Raw genomic sequence first — 20453 nt, 5'->3', positions numbered from 1 at the left:
GTGTGCCTATGAAGTATCATGGATGTGTCTTGCCTGTTGTGTCTCCCACAACTGTAGTTAGATGTGGGGGACTGTTCGGTACGTCTTTGCATCCTAGTGCAAGATCCACAAGTACGGAGGTTGTGTCTCGCTCACTGCCTCCTCCACACAATGGGTCCGTGTGTGACTGACAGAAGCTAGGCTAGTACCTGTGTAAAGCTGCCAGGTGTATGGTCAGGGTCGTTGTTGGGAATGGAGATGTCGTTGATCTGCCCTTGAGAACCTTCTCATTCCAATATTCTCAATTGATAAGCTGAGCCCCGCAGCCTCCAGGGAGGGAGATGAAGTCAATGAGACCCTGGGCTTTCTTCTCTCCTCAGTCTCTCTTCTTACCACAGGAATCATCGGATATTCATGCTTAATCCAACGCCTGTGATACAAATGAACTGAGCTATCTTTCCACAAATTGCCATTTCTCCATCGTTACTTTGCTGTAACTTTTATAGCCATGTAATCATTTTTAGGCCGGTGAAGCAGTGATCTCTGTTAACATTGGGAGATGGGTCATCCAAACAGAGGGAACAGAACAAATAAAAACAAACATGTCCGCTTGTTCCATTAACTGCCCTTTCTCTTGGCACTGGACCTGTTTTCCATCACCCAGATCATCCGTTAAATTCCCAAGTTCCTCTTCAGAGCTCTAAAAGGTCTCTCATTTTTGAAGTAATCTTTTACTTTCAGAAGTAATCTTTTTTGAAATTTTAGATTTTAACTGAATTACTCAGGTTTTTGAATGCTATTTTTTATTTTATGGAATTGAAGTTGGTTGGTAGGTTGGTTGGTTGGTTGCTTGGTTGCTTGCTTGGTTGGTTGGTTGGATCATTCATTCATTCATTTATTGAGACAGGGCCTCACTGACTAGGCCCTGGCTGGTCGCAAACTCACTGTATAGACAAGGTTGGCTTTGAGCTCACAGATCTGCCTGCCTTCCTCCTGAATACCGGAATTAAAGGTGAATACCACATGCCCCTTAGGATTAATATTTTAAGCCTCTCTAGTTAACAACTCTTTATTATTGTTTTGAGACAGAGTCTTGTGGAGCCCAGGCTGACTTCAAAGTAGCTACTTATTCCAGGGATATTCCAGGGATAACCTTGAACTCCCATACTGTTGCCTCTGCCTCTGGAGTTGCTGGTTTTGTAGATACACCTCATATGCCTTGAGCTGGTCTTGTTCCCTCCCAACACACTTCCCCCCTAGCTGATGACATTTGCTATAGAAAATCAGATCCAAAGCCACCTTTAGATGCCACCAGTCAAGCTGATACATCACCAGGCTTATATATCTTCTTTTCTAGATCTTTCAACTACTTTTAAAAATACATCTGGCAAGGGAGTTCTGAAATGGATTTTCTAAGGAAAGCCTCTTAGTTCCAACCCAAGATTTTTTACTAATAATAGCACCTGACAAACAACTCCTTTGAAAATAGTATGCAGATTTTTTTTTATGAAGATGGCAGGATGCCAATCATGGTCAGAGAGGCCTGAAGTCCCAGGGACTTGGTAGGCTAAGCAGGATGATTATAAGGCCAACCTCTGACTGAGTTACAGAGTGTATTCAAGGCCAGCGTGGGCAACATGCAGATGGCCTAAAACATTTAGAAATTTAAGAGGAGCTGGGACTGTGGATGTAGCTCAGTGATGAGTATCAGAATAGTGTGTATGAAAGGCCTCATGTTCAATGCCCAACACTACAAAAATAAAAAGCAGAAGGCCTGTGTCTCATTCACTGTTCTAATGCTGTCAGCAAGTCTGTGTCAGTCACTGTTCTGATGCTATGAGCAGAAGGCTGTGTCAATCACTCTTCTAATGCTGTGAGCAGGTCTGTGTCACATTCACTGTTCTGATGCTGTGAGCAGAAGGCTGTGTCAGTCACTGTTCTGATGCTGTGAGCAGAAGGCTGTGTCAGTCACTGTTTTGATGCTGTGAGCAGAAGGCTGTGTCAGTCACTGTTCTGATGCTGTGAACAGAAGGCCTACGTGTCAGTTACTGTTCTAATGCTGTGTGGAAACACTACAATCAAGGCAACTTTTAGAAAAGCACTTAATTGGAGGCTTGCTAACAGTTGCAGAAGGTAAGTCCGTGGCCATTCATGCTGGAGACAGACAGGCATGGTGCTGCAGTAGCAGCCGGGAATGGATATCCTGATCTGTAGGGGGGAAGGAAGGAGAGACTAAGAGAGATTGAGAGACACTGGGCCTGTCTTGAGCTTTTTAAACCTCAAAGCCTACCTCCAGTTTCACACCTCCTCCAAGCAGGACCACACCTCCTAACCCTGTGTATGTAGTTCACCAGCTGAGGGTGAAGCATTCAAATATGTGAGCCTATGGGACCGTTCTCACTCAAACCACCACACACATGGGGAGGAGGAGGAGGAGGTGGAGAGGTAGCTGTGTTAGTCAGGGTTTCTATTCCTGAACAAACATCATGACCAAGAAGCAAGTTGGGGAGAAAAGGATTTATTCAGCTTACACTTCCACATTGCTGTTCATCACCAAAGGAAGTCAGGACTGGAACTCAAGCAGGTCAGGAAGCAGGAGCTGATGCAGAGGCCATGGAGGGATATTACTTACTGGATTGCTTACTCTGGCTTACTGTGGCTTGCTTTCTTATAGAACCCAGAACCACCAGCCCAGGGATGGCACCACCCACAATGGGCCCTCCCACCCTTGATCACTAATTGAGAAAATGCCTTACAGCTGGATCTCATGGCGGCATTTCCTCAAGGGAGGCTCCTTTCTCTGTAATAACTCCAGCTTGTGTCAAGTTGACACACAAAACCAGCCAGTACAGTAGTAGCTAAGTAGTTAAAAGCACCTACATGGCAATTCACAACCATCCACAACTCCAGTTCCATGGGATCCAACACCATCTCTGACCCCCTCAAGAACCAGGCATGCTGATAGTGTACACATATACATGCATACATGCAGGCAAAACACTCATACTATATAAATAAATAAAATAAAATCTAAAAAAATATTTTAAATGAAGTGGAACTGTGTTAGGTCTCATCCAGAAATGTCCAAGGGTGTTTAATTCTTTTCCTTCTGTTTTGGCTTTGTTTTTTTTTCATTGACAAAGGATTCAAGTTAGGAAAACAAAAAACAAAACAAACAAACATCACCTTGTGCTTGTACTGACTGTGGTAGTTTGAATGAGAAAGGCTCGGATATTTGAATGTTTAGTCACCAGGGAGTGGAACTGTTTGGGAAGGATTAGGAGGTGTGGCCTTGTTGGATTTGTTCCGAGAGGAAGTGTGTTGCTGTGGGTGGATGTTGAGATTTCAAAAGCCCAACCAGGCCCAGTCTCTCTCTCTGTGTTAGCTGCCAGTGGATCAGGGTGTGGCTCTCAGCCCCATGCCTGACTGCCTGCCTGTTGCCATGCTTCCTGCTATGATGATGATGGACCAATTCTTAGAAACTGTAAGCCAGCCCCAATTAAATGCTTTCTTATATAAGAGTGGGCCTTGGTTGTGGTGTTTCTTCCCACCAACAGAACACTAAGAGAATGACTTTCAAGTGTTGATTTATTCCGCATGTGCCCTAACGCATGTGTATACACACCCACATGCACACATGGATAATATGTTGACTATATATGGATAATATATAGTGAACATCTAGTATATGGCCGAGACTGTGGTGTAAGATGGGAAGTAATGAGCAGACAGAACTTACTCCTGCTTTTGTGACTCCCACATTTTATACATGGGAGACAATATTAATTTAAGAAAATGGAGATGAATGAGTGAAAGATGGTGTCTGTGACATGGGGCGTCCATGGCGTTGTGAGAGCCTGAGGTACTGGTTGGCATGTGCCAGAACCAACCTTTCCAGTCGTAGGGCTGGTACCACAAGAATGCTACTACACACACCTTTTTTTCCCTAGTGACTTTTCAGGCTTTGTGTGAGTTACTTGACATTTACTCTCATGTATTCTATACCTCCAAGCTCATAGTGTCTAGAAGGGCCATCAGTCTGGTTTATTGCAGTGCTTCGTCAGCTCCCAGGGCTGGAATTTCAGAGCTGTGCTGTGTCTACTTGTGTGCCTGCCTTCCTTTTCCTTTTTGTTTTATCTTTCAAAAATATTTTTGTTAGTTCTTTGCGTATCACATACATAGCATTTTGATTATATTAACCAGCAACTCCTTCCCTTAGTCTCCCCTAGGCCCGCCTCCCCTCCCCTCCTCTAAGTTCATACCCTTTTGTTTTTAGCATAATTATCCAGTGACCCAGTTCGCACTGTCTATATATTTTTGGATGTGAGGGCCCGCAGTGGATCTACCAGAACCAGACCCTTGAAGAAACCTCACTCTTCCTCCCCTAGGCTTTAAATGCCCACAGCTAATCAGTTAGGGGTAGGCGCTCCTGAACCCCTTCCCACCCCATGCCAGAATATAGACTGGTTTGATTGTGTGTGGATCTGATGAACGCAGCCTCTGAGCCCATGAGCACAGAGTCCTGTCACATCCAGAGGGCTCCCTTTCACTCTGACCCTCCCCCACTTCTGGGTACATCTTTCCACCCCCTTTTCTATGATGGCCCTGAGCCTTGGGGAAAGCCTGTGATACGCATGTCCCATTTATGAGCACAGGGTCTGTTAACTTCTTGCACTTTCTCCAGTTGGGAGTTTCTGCACTAACCTTGTTTTTGAAAGTTTCTCCCAGTTATTGGAGTTGATAACCCTAGGTGTGGTGAATGTCTTCACATTTGATTGCATTTAGCTTCACTGTGTGGAAAGAAAACTTGGGAGCAGGAGCTCTTGTGGTATTAAATTCAGAAGAGATGTTCCATCCTAACCAGACTGTTATTCATCCTGTACCACAAAGTTTTATGTTTGTGTGTGTGTGTGTGCCCAGATGCTTAACATTCGACCTTTCTGTCCCATTCATATTTGAATATTCTAGTGAGTTCTGCACTTGGTCTCCTGAGCTGTGCCTTTCTGCTAGAGATTAGAGAACCCGGGCCCCTCCCTTCGCACGTGGACTTGACTGAGCATGTCCAACAGGAGAAATTCCTCAAGAGCTGGCTTGAGATGAAAGCAGGCTCACTGCACTGTGCTCAGGAGGCAGCAATTCCCAGAAACCCTGGGCAGGAAAGAAATTTCAAATAGGAGATTCTTGTTAAGATTTGTGTATTAAGGGTCTGAAGAGATGGCTCAGCAGTTAGGAGCACTAGCTGCTCTTCAAGAAGACCCAGGTTCAATTCCCAACAACTCTCTGTAACTCCATTGCTTTCTTCCTGACTCTGTGAGCACCAGGCATGCACATGGTACACAGACATGCATGCAGATAAAACACCCATGCACATAAAATAAAACTTTTAAAACAATTACTTAAAGGGATCTTACTGTGAATCCACTGGCCTGTCAATCTCCTGTCTCCCTACCAGCCTCTGTGCACTGAGCAATGTTACTTTGTTTAGAAAGTTTACATTTTATTTTTTTTTGAGACTTTTACTTGTATGTACAAGACCTTCCATTGGATTTTGTGCCAAATAAGTAAATAAAGGATTGAGGAAAAGGAAATGAGAAAGTTTTGGCCAGAAATTGCCTTAGCCTCCTTGGTCTACCTGGGTTGACTGGTCCTCACCATTCTCCATGAACACTTGTGAAAAAGTGTCTGGTAAACAAAGTCAAGTTACCCTTGGGAAGGAAATGACAACCATCCCTGTAGAAGCAGTCACAATTTAGCTCAGTCTCATTTCTTGTGCCATTTTGGCATTTGGGTGAAGCAGGTTCCTGCACATGGAGAGCCTTACCTTCCTGGGCTTCTCTAAACTACAGACGTTAAGAAACAGATAAGCAGGACATTTGAGTTTAATACTCTGGAGGACAGAGTCTCTGGGCTTCTCCAGTTTCCTGTGCCTTGAAAGATTGTGGCCTTCTCTATGGACAGCCTGGCCCAGCCTTGTTTGGCCTGGACTTTCTGGCCTGCCCTGTGTGGTCCGTTGTAACTGCTTAAAACTGATAGTGTGCATGATGCACCGGTCAGCCTTGAAGGAAGACTTGAGTCTGTTGAGGGAGATAAGTCTTCAGAATAAGCATTAGTAACTTACACATCTGAATTGTACACTTGGCTTTTATATGTTGAGGTGGATAATGTACCCTAAACTATCATCAAAACCACATGAGGGTGTTTGAGAGACACACTGTGTGCTTACAGGGTGGGATCCTATTGGTGAGGTCATGTGTACACATCCACCTCCTGAAAGATGGTCCTAGTTTGAGTGATAGGATTAAAAAAGGAAGAGAGAAGGCCAATGTCAGGAGTAGAATGTAGCTGGGTTTGTGAAGTGCTTGTCTGCCATGTACACAGCCCTAGATTTGGTCCCTAGCACTGAATAAACAGGGGGCGCTGAAGCCCACCTGTAGTCCCAGCACCAGGGAAGTGAAGCAGGAGGATCAAAAGCTCAAGGTTAACCTGTTGCTACTTAGTGGGTTCAAGGCTACAGGAGACCCTCTCTCAAACACAAACAAGTGGAATGGAGCCTGGTAGCTGTGGTGTAGATGGTGTGTAGGTAAGTCAGACCCAGAGACCAGGAAACGAATGCCAAACCCTTGTGCCATTCTGTGTTTTCCATGTTACAATGGCCATGTGGAACCAACATGTGCTGGGTAACACCACAGGCAGACCGCTCTCTGTGCAGGGCCCAGGCATGAACACAACAGAGGTCTGTATGAAGGAGGCACACGAGAAGGCACACACTATTTTACACTCACAGCCTCTTCCCATGTGTCCCAAAGGGTACACATGTCAAAGGAGGTCACCAGTGTACACTCAAAGTATCAGCCATACACAAGCTGCTTTTCTTCAGCAGTGTGAAGAGGATGAACAAGGCTCATTTTCTCGATCATGTAAACAGAATGTCTTTCTTCCTTGGGAGGACGTGACTCTGGATAGAGTTTACTATATGGTACACATGACAACATATTTTAGAACAATCCACCAAAGGAAGTTAGAATGATGCAATGCTATAGAAACAAACTTAATTGAAAGGGTATTAGCCCGCCTCTCAGCCTCTCGCTGCCGGGGATTTCTGAAGTGCCCTTGAAATGTGCACAGTGAGTATTGTGTGGTTGGTGCCATCCCTAAAGCTATTTAACAAACTCCCCAAGAAATGGGGATTTCTCAAACACCAGCAGGATGTAGAAATGTCGAAATCCAGACTCAGCACCGGTTCTGTCCTGTCTTTATAATGTTCAGACAGGCAAGGCTCCAAACAGAGATGTAAGAAAGCGTTTGTCAGCACCAGCGACAGGCACTACATGGGCTTCACTGGTCCTTGGCTTTGGTTTTATACGTAGCTCCTGACTCTCTCTTAATACAGATGGGTTTTGATTAATCATTTTTTACAGTATGTATCTATGTATTAATGCTTTCCGTTTTTTTCTCTATTGCAATTTCAATTTTTTTTTTAAAGAGTAACAAAATTGAAGGATTTGGCTGTTACTACAAATTGCTTAATTATGTGTATATAATATCTTTGTAACTTCAACTAAACGAATATGCATTGATAACGTCCAAGACCTTAATGTTTTCTAGAAGATTCTGAGATAAGCAAGCTATAAATTTTGTCTCTGTTGAAATAAAATGAATCTCTGTAGCATCAGCATAGACACACAAATGAACCAACACTGGTTAGAAAGAAGTGCATTGTAGCACCAGCCTTCGTGGACACCCCCGCTGATAGACCCCTCCCCTCCTTCCTAGAGATGATACATGAGCAGGAACTGGTACCTAGTCTGTTGTGTTCTCTTCTGATTCCCTCACACAATGCCAAACATAATTCATTTTCACAGTTAATTTTTAGCAAGCTGGTTAGTAATGAAAGTGAATCAAGCCTTTAACAGGGAGTCACTCCAAACAGCTCCTGACCAATTACGTTACCTGTTCTCAGTAGCCTCAGACCTGTGACTAGTGTAGAGATCCTAGAAACATCACATAAAGCCAGGGCCATGCTGCAAAGCCTGCTGTACACATTCACAAAAGGATTGTAGTTAAATATTTGAAGGAGATGGCCAGAAAGAAAAAAAGTAATCTCCCTGGATAAGAAAAAACAAAATTGCTGACTCAGAGTAATTTTTACCTCTTGCAGTCACCGCCCTTGGAGATCATGGGAAATTGAAGACTTCTCAAATGAGGTAATTGAGCCGTTGACTGAACATAGGGAAGCCTGAGGAGGGGAGACCAGAGGAACTAGTACAGAAGTACCTTCTGGGTCACAAGGTTAACTTCGTCCTTAAGCTTCCTCTGAGTCAAATGCTTTCATTTGAGGCTGGCTTGAGGGTGCAGTGTAATGGTTCTGTAAGAATCATTGGAACTTTAATAGTACTTTATGATTTTTATTGCTTACAGTCAAACAAAGCACAGAACAGCAGACTTGGCTCAAGAGAAATTCCTCTTTTAACTCTTTGTTTAGAACTCTCTAGGTTCTTTGAACCCTAGTTAACATCCTGTGACCTCATCAAGAGCTCAAAAGCAAGGAGAAGACTTGAACTGGAAGCCCTGGTCTCCATGAGTACTGTCCTTAGTCAAGCATCTGGTTTCACTTGGCTCAGGTTTCTCAGCCATAAATGGCAGCATGAACAGGATGACCAACCTCCTGGTCCACCTCAGTTCTAAATTTAGCAATGCACTTGCGACTTTTCTCTTTTAATTAAATTTGTTTCTATAGCATTGCATCATTCTAACTTCCTTTGATGGATTGTTCTAGAATATGTTGTCATGTGTACCATACAGAGTCACGCCCTCCCAAGAAAGAAAGACATTCTGTTTACACAATTGAGAAAATGAGCCTTGTTCATCCTCTTCACGCTGCTGAAGAGAAGCAGCTTGTGTATGGCTGATACTTTGAGTGTATACTGGTGACCTCCTTTGACATGTGTACCCTTTGGGACACATGGGAAGAGGCTGTGAGTGTAAAATAGTGTGTGCCTTCTCGTGTGCCTCCTTCATACAGACCTCTGTTGTGCTCATGCCTGGGCCCTGCACAGAGGGTGGTCTGCCTGTGGTGTTACCCAGACACATGTTGGTGTTCCATGACTATTCTTACACTAAAAACACTTCAACTTTCCTCCTTACTAAAATTACAAAGAATTCACTATTTTATGCGTACATATGGGATATTTATGCAGTGTACACACACTTGTGTTGGTAAAGGCATGTACACAAGCATGTAGAGTCAAGAGGAGAAGTCAGGTACCCTGTGCTGTGACTCTCTACCCCATGTCCCTTGGGATATGAACCCAGTCTCTCACTGAACCCAGTACCGGGCAAACTTGGGCCTTCCCTTGTTCACGCAAAGCAGGAAGCACTCAAACCCACAGAGTTACCTCCTCGACTCCAGATCTGTTAATTTCATCAAGCTTTGTCTCATATTTACTAAGCACCATTTTCTACATTTCTCTAATACATCTATGATTGAGATAGAACCAGGGAGGGGGTGGAGGAGAGCTGCACACTATGACAACCTGCCATGAAAAACTTGTCGCTGATGCAATCAAGGCATGACGGTTCCCGGGGTAACCAAGTATGTTCTGACTGGATCTGGGCTGGAAAGGTGGCTTTGTACATCAGGAGCCTCATAGCTCCAGCTCCAGAGGGTCTGGTGGTGTCATCAGGTCTAGTGGCATCACCTCTGCAGGCACTTACACTTGTGTGCACATACTCATGCACACACATACACATAACGTTTAAAAGTTATACCTTCTGAAAGCAGCACTGTCCACACACTGAAGGTATTTCTGTTCAAACTTCTTTAGGGGGGGATTTTTAATAAGCTTACAAACTAGTAGGTTTTTGTAAAACTTCTTCATAATCTTAGTTTTGATTAGTTACCTACATACACATAATTCCTATTCCCCATCGTCCTGCTCTCACAGTAAATCCAGGGAATAAGTGACTGAGTATCAGCCATAGATGAGACATCTATATCACCACACAGGTGCACACACATGCACACACACACACATAGGTGTGAACACACACACACATGGATGCACACACAAGAACACACATATAGGAGCACACACACACACATGTGCACACACAAAGGTATACTCACAGACATGTGTGCGCACGCACACACACATAGGTACACACACAGGTGCACACACATGCACAAACACATACACAGAAGCACACACAAGAGCACACACACACATGGGTGCATACACGCAGGTGCACATAGACATGCACACACACTCATAGACACACACACACAGGTGCACACAGACACACAGGTGCACAAACACAAGCACACACACAGAGAGATGCACACACATAGGTCCACACAAACACATATACACACATGCCTATAACATGCCCACACACACACATACACACACGCACATGCCTAAAAGTTCTGCGAAAAATCATTGAAGATAATGCAGAAAGAATGTAAGAGCTGAGGGATGAAGGAGAACGCTGTGAAATTGTCTTTTAGACATGACACAGCACATACTGCCTCCCAAGCAGTTGTAACTTGTACAGAACATGCACAAGATCAAGCCAGTTAAAATCCCAGCATGGATGGGGGTGAGGGAGCATGCTTGTGGGGTGGCCCTTCCCCCAGCTAGAAAGCTATTGGAAGTTCTGGTGGCTGAGAGAGGGAGAACCACTTTGAGGATGTTGCCTCTGCTGGGTTGTCCATGCCCCAGTGGATGGCCCATATCTTCCATGTGATCAATAATCAGACTCAGTTCAACGTTGGTTTCTTTCCTGCTATGTTTGTGTATCCTGGACTCCAGAATATTTAGCTACTTTTCATTTATTCCGTTAAGGAGCCACTGACCATTCGTTTTTGAGAATCTACCCGTGTCTCCCTGGATGGTGTATGGCTGTGCTTGCTCTGTACACAGCTCATCACCATTATCATCTCATGCCGGAAAAACGTGAAATAGATGTGAGGCTCACCCACCTAACCAGCCGTGTTAGCAGGCAGGTTGGAATCCAAAAACTAGACGAACTTTGATAGTCTTTGATCCATGGTTAATGGAGAAGAATGTGTTTCGCTTAATTAACTCTAGATAAGAAAGTATTAACATTCCCCTGGAGGCAGTTCTGTGCTGCTGAGGAAGTACTGTGTTAGGAAAAGCTACAGACTTACCAGTGCCCGTATTTTGTGTGTGTGCATGTCTGTGTGTATTATACATGTTCACATGTGTGCAGGTTCACATATGCACACAAGGAGGCCCGGGGACAAGCTCAGATTTTATTTTTAAGGCATGGTCTACCTTGATTTTCAAATTAGATCTCACTGATCTGGAGCTCTTTGAGGAGGGTAGGTTAACTGGCCAGTTAGACCCAGGGTTCTGTTTCCAGTTGCCTAAAACTAGGAGTGACAGTGCAGCTCAGCAGCAGGTCCTTTATGCTTGCAAAGCAAACACCACATAGACTGAGCTGTCACCCCAGCCCCACTTAGCAGTGTTTCTTAAGCAAAGGATTGAATGACATCCTCAAGAGTGCAGTATGAGCAAAGTGGCATTTAAAGCCGGTGCAGGCTAAGCATAGCCTCTAGCACTGCACAGCACCCCCGTTGTGCCATATTGTCAAAGAGGAAAACATACACGGGCATCTGTGAAAGTTTGTATGTCTAAAATTAGCATATCTGACTCTTTTGAGTCATTTAAAATGTCTTCCTTGGAGGGGTAAGGAGATGGCCAGCAAGAGAAGCACTTGCCTGGCAGTTTGTTTTAGCTCCTTAATTCATTCACCTTTACTCCCCATAGTAAATCATGAATGCCCAGGAGACAGCTCAGCCTGAGATTCAGGGAATCCCACCTGCTAGGAGTTCCAGACCCTTGCCTTTTTAAGGAAAACCAGTGATAAAGACCATGGAACCTCTGCCTTGATAGCCCATGGAACTCCATTAGCTCAGACCTTTGTAAGTGGCCCCACAGGTCAATATTTTATAATGCTAAGTGTCTTTTGCCTTTGCTGCCGATAGTACAAAATCAGTGATGTGTAAGGTACCTTTCATAAATCAAGATCAAGGTCCCAAGGACTGTGGTGCAGTCTTCATGAGTACACTCTGACAAACTTAGTGTTTTGTTTTTGTAAAAAGCTTCATGCGCTCTTTTTGACTGAGTGTAAGTTACTGTCTGTCTTTGGCTGCTGTAGTATGACCATGTGATGACATGGAAGACTGCAGGACTCTGAGACGTTCGATTTGGACTTGACTTAGTGACTGTAATCTCAGTTTCCACTCCTCTCCTCAATGACAGTTCCTGAGCCTTGGAGTGGACAACACAGATCTGATGACTATTCTCAACTCGCCTTGGGGACCCTGTGTCTTCCATCTCTAGATTAAGGCTGGTAGTAAGCCTCAAAGGAAGTCCTTCTCCTACAGAACATAGGAAAGCAGGGAAATGAGAAATGGAAAGACACTTGAATGGAAACTGACACTAGAAATAACCCGTGAGCATAAACACAAATTCTTGCAAAGCACCTGAGGCAGTGCATCATGCTCTTCCAAAGAGACAACCGTGACTTCCTCGACCACAGCTTTCTGTCAAAGCTCACGGTACTGGGTGTGACATTTCCCCTTGTAGAATGGGGATTAAGTCCAATGTTGACTGCATCCATAACACTTGAAACCACTGTTGCACTAACCAGAACTTCCATGGCCCCTGGGCCCTGCATCCTTTCGCTGTCTGAGGTGACTTCCCAACCTTGCCCCTTTGGGTGGGTACATTTGTGTGTCTCTTAGACAGCTTTCAATGCCTGTAAACACCCAGCTGACTAGTGCTTTGGGCTATTATTTCCTCAGACACCTCAGTAGCACATCCTGGTGTGATAAAAGCTAACCTCAAGGGAGGGTTCAGTTCAAGCTGGATTTCTCCAAGCCTGCAACCAAAACATGTGGTATCTTTAGCAACAGGGTCCAGTTATGGCACTGTTGGAAGTTGGTGGCCTTTAGCCTTTGGGGGCCTCTAGGGTCTCATTGGCCAACAACTCTTAGGAAGATAACCAAGTCCAAGCACTGGGATCCTCGGCCAACAACCCTGTGGCTTAGGGGAGAATCCTTTCCCACCCACACGGAAAATGTTTGCTCACTCTTTAATATTGGCTGTCACAGGATTTTCCAATCTCCTTGGTGGGTTTCATCTGGGCCTTACCCAACCATAAGGTTCCCCAGAACTTCACAGTTGCATCTAGCCCTGTTCCCTTTGTAAGGTGTCTTCTTAACTCTGTTCCTTTAGGTAAACATGCATATCCCTCAAGGAGTTTTTTAGACCTCAAAAACACTCAGAAGTTAGCATTGTGCCCTCTGTATAAAGACAGTTTCTTGCTTATTGTGTGGTATGGGTCTTTTATCTGCAAGTATGTATATGTACCACATGTGTGCAGTACCCTAGAAGGCCATAAGGGGGCACCAGATCCCTAAGAATTGGAGTTAACAGTTGGGAGCTAGGGTGTGGGTGTTGGGAACCATTCTCTGGAAGATGAGCTCTGCTCTTGACTGCTGAGCCATTCTCTCCAGTCCCACAATGAAACCTTTTACAAAAGATTGGCAGAATAGCAAAGCAAGGTCCTGGGCCACCATCTGTGAAACACTGTGTAGTTGTAAAGCTAACTTTGATGAAATCGCAACAGTCCATTCCTATTTATGCCAGTCAAGCATCAGTTGATCTCAGAAGTCTGTAACTAAGAAGATAGTAAAGTAAAACATTACCCAGGTTTAACTGAACATAAAAACATTCCATATGTTCCTATTAATAGCTGGCTTCCTCATCCCGGGCACTCATGGAGCCTCTTCATTCCCCACCTCTGATGAACTTGGTGGAGCTGACTTGGCCTAAAGGGAGGGAAGGATGCTGTCTGCCTCCTTGGCTCCACCAACCTGTCAGTCAGGGCTGCTGCTTACCTGGCCATCATGCCTGGTGATCTGGGCGGCTGCCTGCCTGCAAGCAGATCAGCTGATGCCTCTCCATTGGCCACATCTGGCTGATGAAGGGCCTACAGCTGGGTAAACCCCAAGAGAGACAGCAGCTCACCCATGGTCAAACCTTTCAGTCTGCTCTGTTATAGCCCCAGCCACCAGCTCATGCCCATTGCCTTAGATACTCTTGGGAGCTCCAGAGAAGCATTCCCAGTGAAGCTCACTGCTACCTCTCTATTGTCCATGCTGCAACTAACTGTCGAGGTCTCAGAGGTAAATATCCACATGACACGGAAGTCCGCTCACGTGGTCTTTGCATTTCTGACCTCATACCTTTGTGAGTCTGTGTTCAGTCTCATTCAATCTAATCCAAACAGCATGTCACAGCACTGGCTTCAGACCAGACCTGAGAATCCAGATGGCGGCTCTATTTTAATATTGGAGAGATCTGCAGAAGTGTAAAATAATGCCTTCTTTTCGTGTTTTGAATGAACATCTGATTTTTCATAATCTATGTTAAAGTGTAATCAATTTTTCATTTTCGAATTTATGGGTTTTTTATTTTCATGAGAAACATTCATTTCTGTATAACCAATATTTTTATATCATTCATTTTCACAATTTTTTTGATTCTTCCCATTTCTGAGGTTAGCTATTTAAGAGCATAGCACACACTTTAGGATCCCACAGTTTTGAGGGAGAGCATGAGGACTGAGCCCACTGCTCCACGAAGCCATTTTCTCTTCTTGACATTGTCTGCTGATTAGTAAGCAAGCCCAGTTCTTTTAGAGGTTAGAAGAACTTGTGAGACAACCAAAGCCATGAGAGAACAGCAGCCTCTGAGCAACACAGTGACCCCTGTCCGCGAAGCTGGCATCGCTACCCCAGGCTACCCCAGGCGAACGAGCATCTGAATCCATCTATGTCTCCAACAATGGCCCAGAGCTTCTCAGTGTACAGCAATGATGGTGCTCTTAGGAATGCCACACAAACTAGCCACCTCTGAACCAGAACCTGGAAATCACAGCCTGTCTGCAGCTGTGTCCCACAGGTTACAGCAGCATATCGAAGGCAGTTGAAACTGTCATGCTTCATTGAGACAAAGGCCAAAAGGTGTGAGCCAGCCCCGTGTTCTAGAATGACTGACATGATCCGGTGAGCGTGAGTGATTGTCTGAAGCATGGATGCTGCTGCTGGTTAGCTTCCGTCCACGAGATTCAAGCTAGAGTTATCCAAGAGGAGAGAGTACCAGACTGGTGACCGTGGGTTGTACAAAGGAACAAGCTAAGCAAGCCATGGGGAGAAAACCGGCAACCAGGGTTCCTCCATGGTCTTTACTTTAGTTGTTGCCTCCAGGACCCTGCCCTGCTTGAGTTTCTGTCTTGGCTTCCTTCAAAGATGGGCTGTAATCAGGACAGGTCAGACAAATAAACCCTTTCCTCCCCAAGTCGCCTTTACTCCTGGTGTTCATAAGAACGGTAGAAGGCAAACTAGGACAGACAGACATGCATGATGTAATAGGCTCTCAAGAAGCTGCTGATGGGGCCTTCCTAGGGGAGTTAGCATGGAATTGTGTTTCGGTAAGATGGAAAAACCACAGCAATGCTGCTCACATGTAAGGAGACGGGTCATAAGGGCTGAGGGCTGAAATTTCCAATGCTATTAAAGAATAAACTCAACAGTAAAGGCAAATTATTGTTTAAGAAACAGTTAGAGCTGGTGTGGTGGTGCACACCTTTAGTCCCAGGACTGCTGAAGCAAAGGCAGGCAAATCTCTGTGAATATAGAACCAGTCTGGTCTATATAGTGAATTCCAGGACAGCCAGGGCTATGTAGAGAGACCCTGCCTCAAAAACAATAAATAAATAAAAATAAAAACAAAAAAACAAGAAAACACGTAAATAAAAGGAAGAGTTGTAAAGCAGTAAGACAGAAAAATCAATCAAACAAAAACATTATGCTACTTTCCAAAGCTACGGCCACCAACAAATTCGCAGGAGTCCCGGGTCACACTTAAGGCTGTGAGAACAGTTCTCTTCCCCAGGACCTCAGCTGTACCCTGTGTATTCAATCAGCTGTTGTAGCGGAAGCTTTAAAAATATTTGGGGGAGGGACTGGAGAGGCATTGTTAGCACTTAGGAGCACTTGCTTTTCTTACAGAGGACCTTGGTTTAGTGTCTGTCTCCAGAAACCAATAACTCCTAAAGCTTTCCAGACAGACATGGGCCTCAAAAACCCTGCCCTGATTCACAGTGGAATGTCACAGGGCCCAGTCTTGTTCAGGTCATGTGCAGTATCCATGTGCTCATAGTTGTAAACTCCATATCCTATCAATAAAACAGAGCTTGACAGAATTCCTGTCTCCCCACCCTCCTCTCCCACAGTCCCTGGGCTTTCGGGGGAGGGGGTGGGGGTGGAATAACACCTGGGATAAACCAGCATTAAAAGCCAAAGGTTTCCTTTGGTTCCTGATCTTCAACACTTGGACCCGTCGTGTGTTTGCCTGCTGCTGTGGGGTCTTTACAAGGAATGGCATCTAGGCAGGAATACATGGCCAACAGTACGTGTGTGGCCTTGAGAGAGAAGCCGAGAGAGAAGCAAGCACTGATCTCCAGGTGTTTCCTTCAAGGGACACTCCCAGTGACCTAATTTCCTTCCACTGGGCCTGACCTCTTTAAGGTCTTCTTTTCTCAGAAGCATCACAGCCTGGAGGCTGTACCTGCATTAACATGTGGCCTCTGGGGAACACCTATGCAAACTGTAGCAAGTTTACAGGGCAAACTGATTTCTCAGAAGGGAAAAAGTGGGATAAAATAACACACATACACATGCAGACACCATCTACTGCTAAAAAACAATGGCCATGTAGCCACATGCTTCTGCTTCCCTGAGGAGTAAGTGAAGAACCCACAAACAGGTCCCAGAAAAGCAGTAACAGGGGATACAGAAACGGCATGCGCACTAGAGCCGCAGCTGGGAAGGCACAAAACAGCAAAGACACTTCAAAAGATGGACCAGGTCTCTGTGGCATCTTCATGCTTGAGGGAACTGAGGATCCAGGAAATACCTGGATCTGACTAAATCCAAGGAGCACAGAGGGAGCTTGCATACCACAGTCACCCAGCTGTGAGTGACTCTCTCCATTTCTTCCACTGCTCATCCGTCATTGGTGGGGAACACTGTATCTTGGCAGCCCTGTGGCTTCAGAAGACTCTATTCTTAAGGGTTCACAAACGCATCTCAAGTGCTTTTAAAAGAAAAAAAAAGCCCCATGTGATAGCTCAAGAAAAGCTAATTCACAGGGTTCTCTCCTTTCTCAGAAACATGATTCCAGTGACCGAGTTCCGACAGTTCTCCGAGCAGCAGCCTGCCTTCCGGGTGCTGAAGCCGTGGTGGGATGTGTTCACGGATTACCTCTCGGTGGCCATGCTGATGATCGGAGTGTTTGGCTGTACCTTACAGGTAAGTGCCCCACCCACAGAGGACCGAGATCCAAGCAGTGAGGCTTAAGATCTAGCTCTTCTGGACTGAGGATGCGTCTTGCTGTTGGGACATGCCTAGACCACGTGAGGTCCTGGGTTCAGTCCCCAGCATTGTATAGAGTGGGGTGGGCACTGTACACAGGAGAGAGGAGAAAGGAATGCTGGCTGTATGGCAGGGAGTATTGCATTAAGCCATCTTCCCCATGTGTATGTGGTATTGGTCACCATGACAGGGAGCCTGAAAACTCATTTGCTCAACTTTCCTGTTGGTGCTGTGCTTCGAAGAATTCAGAGAAGCCACTCACTCAAGTAATATTTGATGCCATTAACATCAAAATGGGCCCCTCATCTTTCATTGCCTTCACATTGAAGTACGCTACAGCATGCATTCACAGTTCCGCCTCCATTGTCCAATACAGCTTTTTGCCTTTCTTTGCCTCTCATGCCTGAACCGAAGTTTTTCTGGGAGAATTAATATTTTGGTGAGATGCCATGATGTACTCAGTGTTTAGTACTGAGTTAAAATGTAACTCAATCACAGATACATTCTGTATAAAAGCCATGTGAACATGTATCAAATCCAGATAGATCTTCATACCTGTTACTGTGCCAGGCACCACACTTGAAGGACCTAGGGACTGACTGGAGCTAATGGCTGTGGGAAACTAAGCTGCCAGGCAAGCCAACAAGACTTAGCATGATTCCAGCTCCACAGGTCAGAAGTGCAGAGGAACTCAGCTTAGCTTAGAAATGAGAAGACGGTAATAGTTGCATTAAAAACTGGAGAATGGACTAAGTAGAGGCTTGGAGCTGGAGCAGAGAGAGAAGGTACTGGGAGAGGAGAGGCATCTAATCTAATCTGTGAGAAAGAACATAGCATTGCTGGGAAACTCTCGGATCAGATGTCATTAGGGTGGACGCCAGTGCAGTGCCTGTGCATGCAATCATCCAGGGAGAAGGTGCTGAGGGAAAAGATGTCAGGAGCAGCACCTAAGAGCTCTTGGAGGAGAAATGAGAGCTGTAAGGCCAGGTGGAGAACAGGAGGGGCCCACGCTCAGGGAAGCTGTGAGTAACAACAGTGGGCAGCTCTCCACTAACTCACAGACCAAGGAGAGAAAGTAACATCTGGACTCTTAGAAGTCTTAGTTTCAGGGCTGGATTGATGGCTCATCAGTTAAGAGCACTAGCTGCTCTTCCAGAGGTCCTGAGTTCAATTCCCAGCAACCACACAGTGATTCATAACCATCTGTAATGGGATCTGATGCTTTCTTCTGGCATTCAGGTGTTCATGCAAATAGAGCACTCATATACATAAGATAAACAAGTCTTTAAAGAAAGGAAATCTCAGTTTCAGGGGTTGGATAAGTGGATGGAAGTTAGAGGCTGGGGGTGGGTGGGACCTTCAGGGAGAACACCTGGAGGAAGTGGGAAGAGACAAATCTCTAACAGTACAGTGTAGAAATGAAGGCCTTCTGAGGACTGGTATCGTGAGTCATTAAGTGTATCCTAACATTGCCTGTGTGCCGGTCATCATGATGAGCTCGTTCCTTCCTCTAACCAAGTCTAAGACAGAAGCTGTTCTTATCCTAAGTACACAGAGGTTGAAGAAAGGCTGCCCAGCTGGCAGCACAGCCCTTGTCGTAACGGAAGCCATTTGAATCCAGAGTCCTTGTTCCTAGTCCCTAATACCACACTTGCTGTGCTTCACTAAAGCAATAAGCACGTTTTGCTACTAACCTGGTGGCACTTGGAACCAGGAGCAGAGTCAGGGTCCTCCTCAGCAACGAATGAGTTCCAGGCTAGCCTGAGCTACATGAAACTCTGTCTCAAAACAAAACATGCTTCCCTCCTCCCCACCTACTCAGGAAAGAATACCATAAAGAAGCTAAAGTCTAAATCAGAGGGAGAAAAATATAGATTTATTCATACATAGAATAACTGTTGAAGAACACATTACCGTGCACCAGGCTCTGCTCTACTAAAAATTACCAATGAAGGAAGTAAAAATAAAAGATAAGAAGCCCCAGGCTGGCAAGATGGCTCAGCACACAAAGGCACTTGCTACAAAACCTGACCACCAGAGTTGGATCCTAAGAACCCACATGGTGAGGGAAGAATAGTGTTTCTAGAAGACTGTCCTGTGCCTGTGGCGCATGCCAGAGCGCACATGCTAAAAACTAAAAGTTACAAACAGTATGAAGTCTCCCACACACTCTACAGGGAAAGGAAGGAAGAAAACAAATAACATCAGTGAGTAAATTGTACACAGGGGGCGATAGAACCGCTCCAAGACCTCTAGTGTTTGGAAAGGACACTAGCAATGCTGATACTTCTCTGTTCTTACACTACACAGATCTTAGCAGCCTCCGCTGATCATTTCTTCTTCCCTGTTAAATCGGAGTTTCTCTTGAGGCTGTCTGCCTGCCCAGATCCTCACTCCTGGTGCTCGGAGGTCACCATTAAAATACGGGTTATAGGAAGGCAAGTGCCGGGATGCCCCCACGGCCACTCTGTAAACCAAGACAGTTACTAAGTGACTAATATCTCACTACTCAGCACAGAGAGCAATTTAAAAATGTATGAATCAATTATTTCTAAAAACTTCCATTTAATATTTTAGGACCATAATTGACTGTGGGCATTCAAAACCACAGGCACTGAAATGAAATGACGGATAAAAAGGAACTCTTGGAAAAATTAGAATGCAAGAAAGACAATAGAGAAATGAAAACCGAGGTACTCGGGTGGGAGGAGACGCCAGGGGAAGTCGGGAAGTGTGGCTTTGGGCCAAATGGTTGGAGATGGGCAGGAACAGGCCACTGGGCTGGAGCACTCCAGGCTAAAAGCGCAAACAAGGGTGCAGGGATGTGGGACGCTAGACCCTTCACTTCCGGCAGTTTTACGACTTCTCTTCATCCTTCCTTCATTCCCCTGGAGACTGGGTACAGGGAGGGTTTTAACTCTCACATTACCTGGCACCATTGCTTATGGTTTAAGTGAGCACTGATTTGGCCAGCTTTGTCTGAGCTGAGAGAGCAATAATTGCC

General features: G+C 45.2%; 1 protein-coding gene across 2 annotated transcripts in view; it reads left to right on the top strand.

The window, feature by feature from the left end:
- Window positions 1-20453, top strand: part of Lrrc8c (leucine rich repeat containing 8 VRAC subunit C) — an 84220-nt gene that overhangs the window by 32583 nt on the left and 31184 nt on the right. For both annotated transcript variants that reach the window (XM_028782421.1, XM_028782422.1), the window contains one exon: window positions 17245-17386. In XM_028782421.1, the coding sequence (XP_028638254.1) occupies window positions 17249-17386 (138 nt within the window). In that variant the 5' untranslated portion in view covers window positions 17245-17248. The remainder of the gene's footprint in view (window positions 1-17244; window positions 17387-20453) is intronic.

The sequence above is a fragment of the Grammomys surdaster genome, unplaced genomic scaffold (assembly GCF_004785775.1).
Source record: "Grammomys surdaster isolate TR1022 unplaced genomic scaffold, NIH_TR_1.0 751, whole genome shotgun sequence".
In the NCBI taxonomy this organism is placed as follows: Eukaryota; Metazoa; Chordata; class Mammalia; order Rodentia; family Muridae; genus Grammomys; species Grammomys surdaster.
The sequence above is the reverse complement of the archived record's forward strand: the minus strand, read 5'-3'. Positions and strand labels throughout refer to the sequence as shown.